The sequence below is a fragment of the Numida meleagris genome, chromosome Z (assembly GCF_002078875.1).
Source record: "Numida meleagris isolate 19003 breed g44 Domestic line chromosome Z, NumMel1.0, whole genome shotgun sequence".
Classification (NCBI taxonomy): Eukaryota; Metazoa; Chordata; class Aves; order Galliformes; family Numididae; genus Numida; species Numida meleagris.
Window position 1 is genome coordinate 56,079,126 of NC_034438.1, and position 12,644 is coordinate 56,091,769.

At 36.6% G+C, this 12,644-nt stretch overlaps 1 protein-coding gene across 10 annotated transcripts in view; it reads left to right on the plus strand.

The window, feature by feature from the left end:
- PRRC1 (proline rich coiled-coil 1) overlaps positions 1–9,902 on the plus strand; it is a 29,923-nt gene extending 20,021 nt beyond the window's left edge. For all 10 annotated transcript variants that reach the window (XM_021379844.1, XM_021379839.1, XM_021379842.1 and 7 more), the window contains 4 exons: positions 2,331–2,494; positions 3,624–3,727; positions 6,182–6,284; positions 8,364–9,902. In XM_021379844.1, coding sequence (XP_021235519.1) covers positions 2,331–2,494; positions 3,624–3,727; positions 6,182–6,284; positions 8,364–8,573 — 581 coding nt within the window. In that variant the 3' untranslated portion in view covers positions 8,574–9,902. The remainder of the gene's footprint in view (positions 1–2,330; positions 2,495–3,623; positions 3,728–6,181; positions 6,285–8,363) is intronic.

Genomic DNA, 12,644 nt, shown 5'->3' on the forward strand with positions numbered 1-12,644 from the left:
TACTTCTGATATGTGATGATCCTTAATATAAAATAACATAATCTAAATTATACTTGTGCGGAACACAAACGTGAATCAGAGTTACTATTCTTAAGCTAGTTTGCAGTAGTTTATTCGATATGCTGTCAGATAGTTTTCAGTTGCCATAAAAGCTCTTCAGCAGTCTTTCTATCCTAGGGGCACGCAAACAGGACTAATTTCAGCAGAAGCCTGCAGTTAGTTTTAAGCACGTTTACTTAGCTTGATCTCTGCAAAGAAGAAATCAATGAAAAAGTAGACTCTCAGTAATTTTTCTTTTTTAGTCGTTTTGCCATGCTTTAAATAATTGTACCAGAATTCAATGATAAGTACATCCAATTCCATTCAGTAAATTAACAAATATGCTAAAGGACAAAAAAGCTACCAACAAACCCTAAAGAGAAGTTAAATATGTTTTCCTACTATTCTGACATTTCTGGCGATTCTTCATAAAAGGAAGATTTTTCCTATAATCGAAGACTGCTGAGTAGTATGAGCCAAAGAATAAAATGTTCTTTTCTTCTTTCGTTTGAAATTTAAACTTCAAGTTTTTGTTTTTTGTGTGTGTGTGTGTGGGGAGGGAAGGCGTGAGGGGAGCATTTTTTCTTAGGTTGGGATAAATACTTCAGACTTCATCAGCAGGTGTAATGAGGTAGAGTTCAGTGTTTAGCAGAACCACTGGGCTTTGCTCTTTTTTTCTTTCAAACGTAGTTTAACTTGGTTTTGTATAGTCACAGAGCCATGGTAATGACAGGTTAAAGGTCTTTTTATTTACTAATTTGCTGCTCCTTTTGAAAAAATGCACTCTTGGGTGATAAAATCACAAAGTGTTTTAGGTTGGAAGGAACTTCTGGAGGTCTTTTTGTCCAACCCCTCTGCTCAAAAAGGCACCATTAGAACCATGTGCTAAGAACTGTGTCCCGATGGGTTTTGAAGGCCTTCAAGGAGGGAGGCTCCACAACCTCTCTGGGTAACCTGTGCCAGTGCTCACCCACACATTGAAAAAACTTTTGCTGATGTTCAGGAGGAACCATTAGTGTTTCAGTTTGTGCCTGTTGTCTCTTGTCCTGGCACTGAACACATTGGAGAAGAGCCTCACTCTGTTGTTGTTGTACCTTTTCTTCATTTATTTGTATACGTTGATGAGGTCTCCTTTGAGCCTTGTCTTCTCTGTGGTGAAGAGTCACTGCTCATGCAGCCTATCCGTGTGGGAGAGATTCTTCAGTCCCTGAAGCTTTTGTGTCAGACCAGTGGTTCATCTAGCCTGATATTCTGTCTTTAACAGAAGCAGCAGGAGATGCTATTTAATAAGTGAACATAGAGCTGGTGACTTAGTGTAGTCTGTTCCCTTTGGACTCAGTTACCATTCACAGCCATTGGACTAAAGATGATAAAAAGGCGTGTCCTGACCTGTTACTTTTAATGCCTGTGGACAGATTGTCCATGAATTTATCTTAGTCCTTTTAATTTGCTGATGCAATTTACTCACTCTGACCTATGCCATGTTTGAAAAAAGTTCAGGCTGTTTTTAAGAATCCTTGTTAAAGTAGAGGTAAGTTTTCTGAGACATTTTTGCATTTGTTGACAGTAAAAATTCAGAGGTAGTCTTGATTTCTTTTAATTCATGAAGTGGTTTTGTTTTATTGTTAAAAAAAAAAGCTTAGTGAAAGTCATTCTTTTTTATGGAAATCATCCTTTTCATATGGAAATTCTTCAGAAATACTAACAATTTATTGGATCCATGGACGTTTAATATCTAAAAATGATATAAAGTTGTGGGGAGGAGGATGAGCAACAAGAAAACCCTGAAATTTGCAGTCCTAGCACCACTAGGAAGTAATATGATCATTTATTGTAAAGTTTACCTAATCTGACATTTGTTTATTGGATTCTGTTAACTGAATCAGTGTTCTTGGTTGCTTTCGTAAGGAAGAATTTCCATATCACACCAACATTTCTTACTGCTTCCCAAAATGCCAAAACATCCTTAGAAATGACTGTTTTGAGTTATTCTCCTAAGTCCATTAGCTGTCACTGAAGGTTCTGCTTTTTTTCAGGGTAATGAACATCTCTAAATTCCTATTGTTCTGTTTTGTGTTTTTTTAATCCACAAATCTCTTAGCTCATAATTTAACTCTTAATTCCTTATTTAAGTTACTTTTGCTTCATGAAAGAACTTCTGTGTAGTGTATGAGAAAGAATACCAAGTGAAGCATATGCTTCAGATGTAGAATGTATTTGAACTAGCTTTAATACCAATGTAGAGAAATACATATGTACACTAAATATGTTTTTTGTTTGTTTTTTTAAAGAAACTGGTGGAGAACTGGACATAGTGGTTACTTCTAATAAAGAAGTGAAAGTTGCGGCAATTAGAGATGCCTTTCAAGAAGTCTTTGGAATGGCTGTTGTTACTGGAGAGGCTGCACAGTCTAACATCGCACCCCAACCTGTAGGCTATGCTGCAGGTTTAAAAGTAAGTTAATATGTAATAATGCTAAAGTACCTCCAATGCAAAAAGAGATTGTAGAAACATGCACCTCAAAGAATCTGACTTTCCATAAAGGAAAGATCAACTTGTAAGGTAAGCAAGCCTTTTCTTTTTGTTATCGTTAGATCTTGTGAAGAGGCTTGTTGAAACAAGTTTTTATTTCTCACTGCAAATACATATACAGCAAATGAAGAATAGTTTTGTCAACTTATTTATAATGTCATTGGTTGCCATGTTGTAGCATACTTCTTGAGATTCTTGATAGTTTCAAAGTATATCAGGTGTCTGTTCTCCAGCATTTTGGAATGCTTAAAATGAAAGGAGACTTTATAAGGCTTGAGGTTGCCTTCTTATTAATTCAGTAGATGAAAAGTAGCTTGAGCAACACTTGTCACAGGGATCTTCCCAAACAGATCTATTATCCTTAAAAGATGAGAATTCACTGTGCAGAAAGGATTAGCAAAGGGTGTTTCATGAGATTGGAAAATATCCAGAATATACATGTATGTAGGGTGTATAGGTGGAACTACCTCCTGACCAATAACAAAAAGTGCTGCAAAAAACTATTTAGAGTTCTGCTTCTTAAATATAAGAAGATTGTTCACTTATTAATAGTGAAATGATTTCTCCTAACTGATGGGGCAGTGTTCACAACAGAACTAAGCTGTATATTTCCACTACCTATTTGTCTACTGCTGTGTAATGGTAGTATTTTTATTACAGCCTCAGAGTGATAACAGGCTTGATAACAGAATCTCTTTTAGTCTTAGAATCTTGGTAAAGGATAAGAAACAGACAAATCTTATGCTGCAGAAATGGCAGTGGGAGTAACAGGAATATATATTTATGCTTTAACTAGTAGTGGAACTTGTTACAGTTCCAGCATGCAAAGAATTCCAAAGCTAATTTCAAGAAAAACTTTTTCATGAAAAAATAACTTTTTTAACTGTTGGGGATTTCATTCTAAATTTATTTTTTCAGTGCTGAAGTAAGAGTTATTTTTCCAAATCTCTCATATTTTAACTTGAAAAGTACATTCAATTGTTCTTCTTTGCATTTATCTGCAAGTATTGTACTATGCTTTTTTTTTTTTGAAGAGACTGTTGCTTTGCAGGGAGCCCAAGAAAGGATAGACAGCTTGCGTCGGACAGGAGTAATACATGAAAAACAGCCTGCTGTGTCAGTGGAAAGCTTCATTGCGGAATTGCTTCCTGACAAGTGAGAACTTTAAATATATTCCTGTGAGAGGAGAAAAAAAAGTAGAGTGCTCTTTATAGACTCACAAGGGCCTATGAGGAGTTATTAGCGGTATCATTCTCAGCAGAAGGCAGGAGAGACTTTGTGTTCAGTATTGCTTTGTCAGACTGTGTCTTGGTGATGTTGTTCAGCTTTTTGTCTATACATCTTGAGAGCTGGATAGACAAAATCCTTGTCTACTTCTTTCATACTACAAAAGTACTGAGCTGACAAAATTAACTGTTGTAAAACCTGGAATTTGGCTAGTAGTTTGCTTGCTTTCGTGAGCAAGCTCTCCTCTCTTTCTCTGAAATTGTATTTTATTCAGAAGGCATATTTGGAGGTGTTCTGGTATTTGTAGTAACTTGACTTTCATATGCTAGATTATTATTTTCCTTTCAGTGAGAATGTACTATTTGTGATGTTTTACACAAACATAACTACTGTGCTTTCAAATATGTTGTCACCTGAATTTCATAACATGCTTTTTGACAGACATTTTTAATAGTTTTATAATTAGCTTCCAAAACATTAAGGTCAAAGTCATGCAAGCTTAAATAGTTGTGGTTTTTTGCTGTTTTTTTTTTCTTTTTTCATCTTTGCGTTTTTCTTCAAGCGGTGGAGTCTTGATTCATTTGTTTTCAACATGCTCTGCTCTTGCTCCATTTTTAAAGTTACATTTAGTATCCTTAATGGAAGATGGATGGTGAATTTTCTAAAGTAAATAGAATTAGGAAGCATTTTCATTTTTGTTTAGTGTTCATTTCCATCTAGTCCAATTGAAATGTTTTATTATGTTTACACAGACGAGTAACTCTGACAACCAGATTTCTGCTTCAAAATAATTGCTGTTCTTTTCCTTTGAATTCATTCATTCCTTAGCTGGAGATTTTTTATTAGTTTTTTAAAATATTCAACATGAATGAGCTGGCTTAGGACTGCAAGTAATTGAAAGGAATGCTAGCTTTTCTGTCCACACTTTACAGACCCCACAAACATCTTAGTCTTCAATATCAGTTACAGCGGAAACAAAAAATAACTTAATGCATGCTTTAATTCTTATCGAACAGGTAATTTTGAAAGTTTCCTTTCAGGAAAAACATCTGAACAATTTTTGACTTTTTCTGCAGTTAAATGATAGGTCATAGTGATAATACTTGATTAATAATGATTCTGAAGTGGGCATTGTGGTGCTGCAGTTCCAGTCTGAGGGACCTGGTTTGTGTTTTGGCAATTTCCTTTCTGTACTTAGGCATATCTGAAAGAGAGAGATATTTCCAAGTACCCACCCAGTTCTCAACTGTCCTTGAGAGAGCAGAAAGACATTACTTCCTTTCCAACAGCATATGCTGGATACTACTTGCAGAAAATATTGCAGTTTTTTCTGTTACATGTCCTGTCAAATTCAAAGTACTTTATAAATTGGGAACAATTTATCTTTAACAATGAAGCTGTCTCAACTGTCTTTCGTAGTTGCAAGTAGGAGTAGCGCTCTATCAAAAGTGCATTCCAGTGCTCTGTTTTCCCTTATAAAAGAGGGTGGGAGTGAAGTACATCTTTCTCACTTGCTCCACTACACTCTTGCTGTGACATTAAGCTATTGTGACTGCCAGTCATTTCTTAAAATTGGAGTCTTGTGTTTCTATTCATAAGAGCGAGATTATTGCTTCCCACTTCTTAAAAGATAAAATACAATTTATATGCAAGGACATATATATGAAACAATGACTGCAATATTTTGCTTTCTAAATCTTCTGTGATTCTTGGCAGTGCTTTTGTGTTTTTGCTTTCCCTGGAGTGTTTCTCCTCTGGCAGCTCAACTGCACAACTATTTTGGGAATTGTATACAGTGAGTCAATGATGCATTAGTCTTAGTTTTGTTTGTATCGTATCAATGTTGTCAGTTTGTCGATAGGGAGAAATGGTTTAATGTTTTGCAAGCTAGATACAGAAACATTTTGGGTACTGCTTCAATAACCGCTGCCTTTTTTTCTGAGTGATGCCAAACTGTTCCTGTGACTAAATCACATAAATGGTCATAGTAAGGTTAGGCATACCAGAACCATCTTCTAAACATAGAACGTGAATGAGAAATCAGGTTTTTAATTGTTAGGGAAGGTTATCTTAATGAGAAGCACTCTTGCAAGGATTGTGTTAAAAATGTCCAAAATAATACAACCTTACATCCCCCACTCTCCCTACTTTCTAGCTGTCTTATGTATTTCACATCTACACACATGGACAATGATTACATATGAATAAAAAATAATTTATATGAATTTTACTTTAAAATTACGACACCTTAATGAAACTTTATTACAAATAACCATGTAGTACAGTTTATAAAATGGCTGAGTTGTAATTTGAGTATTAATGTGCTTTTCAACTGAATGATATTCAGTACTCAAAAGTGAAATAACTTGCACGTTATTACAGGTGGTTTGACATTGGATGTCTGATTATTGAGGACCCAGTTCATGGAATTCATCTGGAAGCTTTTACCCAAGCAACACCGGTTCCTTTACAATATGTTCAGCAGGTGAGTTTTCAGGTGTTGTTTTTTTTTAACCAATGGTGAATTAATAGTTCAGACATAAGACTTCAGTTTTAATGACATTTATGATATCAGTTTTTATTGCTGCTCCACTTGAATCTTTTAGTTTACAAAATGAAGATAAAACATGCTTCTAAGTCATATGTATGTACTACCTGAAGTGTTTAGTCTTTTGTGGCAAAGTAATCCTTGTTCGAGAGTCTCATTCTGCACTACTTGGCATATGGAAGTATTAGTTTTACTTGTCTATTAATCAAGAAGTATTCTGAAAAGACATAAACTGATAAGAAATAATAGCAAAAAAAAATTAACCAAGAAGAAATAGTCCCTCCAAAATGGAATATAATTTTATCGTTCTATTTCCATCTCTCTGGTTCAGTGACTAAAAATAAACCTTACCAATCTTTAATGAGGTAAAATAAGAATACTCTCACTTCCTCAGGTGAGAAGGGAAAGCTTTGCAGCTCAAATGATGCACTAAACAAGTGCACCAGGTGCATGAGGTAAGCACTCTTACCCATCCAAAGACGTGCTTTCCTTTTCTTAACTTCACTTAAGTTTTGAATTTTAGTCTAATCTCAGCAAAATTATGCAAAAGTGAAGTGTCTGTATGCATGGAGGCACATTTTATCAACTCAGTGAAACAGCTAACATTCCATTTAGGCATGAGTTGAGATCACTCAGATTTTAATAAAATACTCATAATACCTAGGTATTGTGTGGTTAATTACCAGCAAACTGATAGCATACTGTGTTGGTTAGTGTTCCTTAAACTCATCCCTAGTAGATACCTCTCTAGAACTGTGCATGAATGTAATTCCACTGTGAACAGACTCAGACCTAAAAGGCAAGAGAGATATCCTGTTTTGACTGTGCTATTCTGACAAAGGTTTGAATTTTCTGAAATATGAAGATTTACATCTTGGAAAAATTATGGTTCATCCTGTTGAAAATAACCTAGCACTGTGTAATTCTTAAATGCTACCACTAGCATTTTTTCATGAGATTACTTACATTTCCTGGGCTTGCACTGGGAATTACTCCAAACTTCAGCCACTCTATGTTGTCTGACAGCAGATATGAGCCATACGTCAGTTCTGAAATTTATTTTTACTGTTTCTGTAAAGAATTCTTAAAAAAAAAAAAAAAAAAAAAAAAAAACTGCTTGGTGTTTGATCCACGGGGGGTTGTTTTGAGAAAACAAATGGCAGTTTTTTAACATAGAGCACAAAGCTGACCTGTGCTTTTGTTTTGTAGAATATATTTTGTTATTTAAAAGCTGTTAATAGCTTAACTTTTAGAGTAATTTTTTCATAGAATCGCAGAATGACTTGGGTTGGAAAGGACCTTAAAGCCCAGCCAGTCCCAACCTTGTGCCATGCCTGTCCCCCACCAGCTCAGGCTGCCCGGGGCCCCATCCAACCTCGCCTTGGGCGCCTCCAGGGATGGGGCACCACAGCCTCTCTGGGCAGCCCACATTGTGCAATGCTGTGAAGAAATAAACAGTAGTAAGAACAATGTTACTGAGGGGCTGGAAGCCTTCTGCTCATTGTTATATGTGAGAGTGGCCAGTTTTCGGTGCCTGGGATGAGCATGAGAAGAGATAAATGCAGTGATACTTACACCACTGTTTTTCTTCTGCATCCAGCATCAGGGAATTACAGCATGTGCTCCCTCTCTGATCTTATGCATATAGCTCTGTGCTCATTTTCTGCCAAACTCAACTGTCTTGTTACTTATCTCTTTTGAAGGGACAATTTAACTATCTTGGGGAGGGTAAAAGTTACTTAAAAAAAAATATTTGTAGTTATCGATTCCATATGTTGGCTTCTTCGAAAGAGAAGACTACTTAATAGTAATGACAGAATGTCTTTATGTTCTTAAATAGATTATTTTAGTTTTGAACTGTTCAGAAGATGTTTGGATTGTGGTACACACAGAAGTCTAATTGGTGTTCTAAATTATGAGGCAGTCTGAAATGTGGATTCTGATATTCTTTTATTTGCCATGTAATCTTGCTGATTTTGTACTCATACAATAACCGCTTCTCAAAATGTTGTGCAGGCTAAGAGTCTCACTCCTCAGGACTACAATCTGAGGTGGTCAGGCCTGTTGGTGACAGTGGGTGAAGTGCTTGAGAAGAATCTACTGAATGTCAACAGGACTGATTGGCATGTGATATTCACTGGCATGTCCCGCCGGCAGATGATCTACAGTGCAGCCAAGGCTCTAGCAGGGATGTACAAACAACATTTGCCACCTCGGACCGTTTGAAAGAAGACTGAGCCATGACAATAAAGAATACTGGTTTTAATTCTGGAATTGTAAAAGTTACATATTCTGATTCTCAGTGGGGATACAGCACAGATTTATAATCTACTTGTAAACTGTATTTTACTTTTTGAGAAGTGAAGGTAGTTTCCAATAGTGGAAATGAGTAATTCCAATTTTTAATAACTGTGATTTCCAATATGATTTATAAAAGAGGAAATCAGAACAAACATATTTATAACTAGGATAAATAGCATTACAGTTTATGAAGTGGAATGTGCTATTACTTGACACATAAAAAGGCATTTGCTGCGATGTTTAATATTTTACTTGTTAACTTTTTTTAAAGATGGGGATTGTTGTTTAGCAACTTTTATTATATTAGTAATATAAACATATTGACATCATAATATGTATGCTGTATGTGCATTGCAGTCTAGAGAGGCAACTTCTGTATTAGATGTTTCCTTAAGGCCTGTGCTTAAGTGGTACTTCACACCTCGGAGGTTTGGTGTAAGTTCTCAGGACTGAAGCTGGGGAGTTCTAATAACATGTAACAGTAAATTGCTGACAAAGAGCACGAATCCATGCCCAGGTTGTTGAAGTCTGGACTAATCAATTTTTGAAGTACAGTTTTCCAAACTGCATGGTTTTTTTTTCCCTTTTTTTCCCCCTTGTTCTTATTTTTCCTTTTTTTCTTTTATGTATAACTTTTCTGTAGCAGAGATACGATTCATCTCCAGTTAAAACACTAGGCAGATTTGTTGTTGCTTCAGTGGCTTTTAGATCATATACAATATACACATGAAATTATTTCAGCATTGCATTTCAACAACATAATTTACTGCAGTATTTCCAAACCTCAAATTTTATATGTAATTATTTAGTTTATTCTATTAAGTTACAATAGTTAACAATTTGATCTGGAAAATGGTGGGATGTATATCACTTGCTTTGCTATCCTGCATTTTCTATACATTTTTAAGTCTTAAATGCATTCTTGATGTCATGGGCTGTTTTTTATAAAAGTTTCTAGTCTTCTCTGATTTTTTCATGGCTGAGAATATCTTCTATCCATACTCACACAATCTTTATTCAGAAATATGGAAGTAATTGTGAAGAAAATATTTTGTTAATAATACTTTTTTTAAGAAACAAAGAATAAACACTTTGTTTGCCTTAAACAGTTTTTCAGCTTGTATTCTTCTGCCTTTACCTTTCTTAAATGCTTTCAGAGGACATTTTCAAACACAATATACTGATAAGTCAGCTAATATTTGTACTCAGTGAAAGTGTGTCTGTTTCCAAATAATATATTTTGCGTTAATGGTCTTACTGTGTTAATTAATTGAATAAACATTTTTCCTAGAGGACTATACTTATTATAAAGGTGATTATTTTTTTAGTGTTGCTGGTGAACACCATCTGAAAAAACAACACAAAAAAAACAAGCCCAGAAACTGATTCTTGAGGTTGTGAGGTCTCTCACTTGGAGGACTTCCTAGTATCATAAGCTAAAACAAGGATACATAGACTTCTGTTTGATAGCAGGAGCGAAGCAAGACTCCTCTAATCCAGTGGGAAACTAAGTGAACTACCACATCATTTGGACATCTACAAGTCTGGGGAGCTATGGGATTCATCCAAGGGTGCTGAAGGAGGGAGCTGGTGGAAGAGGTTGCAAAAATATCCTTATTTAGTTACCGTTGGTCTTGACTAACTAGAGAATGGGAGGAAGAAGGATACAGGAAATTACAGGCCTGTCAGTCTGACCTTCATACCAGAGAAGGCAATGGAGCGGATCACCTTCAGTGATCACCATACAGAACATATGGACAATCGAATAACTAGGTGCAGCCTATGTGAATTTGTGAAGGGCAGGTCCTGCTTAACTCACCTGGTGTCCATCTATGACAAGGTTACCTGGTTAGTAGATGAGGGAAAGGCTCTGTGTGTTGTCTACCTGGATTTCGGTTAAGTATTTGACACTATTTCCCACAGTATTGTGGAGGTACTGGCTGCTTATGGCTTGGCCAGGTGTACAGTTCAGTAGGTGAGGAACCGGCTGGATGACCAGGCCCAAAGCGTTGTGAGTGGAGTTTAAGTCAGCTGGTTACCAGTGGTGTTCCCCAGGATTGGTCTTTGGGCCAATTTTGTTTAAGGTTTTTATCAGTGACGTGGATGAGAAGAGTGAATGTATTCGCAGTAAGTTTGCAGACAATACGTAGCTATTCAGGAGTGTTTATCTGCTTCAGTGCGGGAAGGTTCTGCAGAGTGATCTGTGTAGGCTGCATCCAATCTTATGACACTGAACAAGGCTAAATGCTGAGTCCCACACCTGGATCGTAACAGCCCCACGCAGTGGTATAGGCTTGGGGAAGGCTGGCTGGAAAGTTGCACTGTGGAAAAGAGGACAGGAAATAATCACTGTTTGGGTGCCCTGGGCTTGAACTAAAATTTAAACTGGAGAGGAATTTGTTTTCCTTCTCCCTTGCCTGATTGTGTATAAGAAATAACATCCCCAAACAAAGACCAAGAGTTCTGCTTCTTTGAGAGACCAGTAAAATGAACAATGTCTGCGGTACGCTTTGGGAAGCTAACAAAGCTTAAAATTACTTCTTACCTGAGTGAAAGCTCTTTTCAGTGTCTGATCTGTAGTTGGCATGAATGAATTCTGGAGTGAATTAAAGATAACATTCAGCTTTTTACAATCTGCTGTGTGGTATTGTGGGCATTGTTAGAGAAAGCTCAACAGGTAGGGCACTGATATCCTGTGTTAAACATAAGCTGAAATCGGTGTAATAAAGCACATGTCAGAATACGGTTAGACATATAAAGACTGTTCTCAACTGCTTTTCACTATTGTAGAAACAGATACAGAATGGATGCTTGCTCCAATAATGATGTTGTAAGAAAAAAGTTCAGGGAAGGTCCCCCTGTTTGGAAATGGAGGATATCAGCAATTGTTGTACATGGAAAACCAGCTATATAAAGAGGGTAAAGTTGCTGTGCTTAATTTCTAGATTTGGAATCGCTGTCAAGTTGCTTTATTCACTACAAATTTTGTAGCAAGCACTGCTGAAAGCAGTTCTTCCATGACCATGGGCCTTTGCATTATTATGATGTTTTGGAGATATTTTTCTCAAAGAAGTTACAGTTGTCTCAACAGGAAATACATGTTCATAATAAGTAATATTGTAGAAAGAACAGAATTTGGTCTGTAGTGCTTCTGTTATAGCTCCTGCCTCACTGCAGTCAAGCAGGGAGCAGAAGGTCGGGCTATCTTCTAGGTAAGCCGAAGTGTAGCAGTGATTGCACACTCCACTGTGGTGGTGGCACTAATTGTTTTTGCTGCACGTCTTTATAATGTTTCTGCAATTTGCTTCACTGCCATTATCTGATCAGTTCAGTTCATTGTGGCTGAGTACTGAGTAACTATTGCACCAGTGCTTCTCAGCAATGCCTGGTTGACTCTGACAAAAATGTCCTGACTAAAAACTTATGTGCCTGTGTGCTTATCAAAATGTTTATTTGTCCATTACACTACCATTTTGTAAATAGAATTTCAGATAGATGAAGCCAAATTTTCCAGCATGTCTAGGCAAGCTGAATTAAGGCCAAGTCTGAAAAAATATTGTGGAACATTCATTAGCTCTGCTATTTGCATGAACACTTGTTGCTTTTGTGTAGCCCCTTTAATGCTAAATGTTTAAATGCACTGCTTAATTCATATCAAGGTAGAGGTTCTAAGTCACCTGCAGGTTGCACAGTGGCAGCATTTTAATTGTTCTGGAGAGCAGTAATGAGCTGTGATAAATTCAGGTTGAACTTGAGAGGATCTCTACATGCCAATAAGAGATGGATCAATCAGTCTGTGGAAGAAAATCAGCACAAGGATCTTCTCTATAGGAGGAAAACCGGATTATTTTTTTTTTTCTGACACTGAAAAATAGGTTAAGGACTTAGTGAAATGGTTTATGGAATAAGATCCAGCTCCTGCTGGTGAGTAGAGGACTGAAATTCCTTCATTTTGTGTATGTGATGCGAGCTCTAAGACCCAGCTGAAGATTTTTT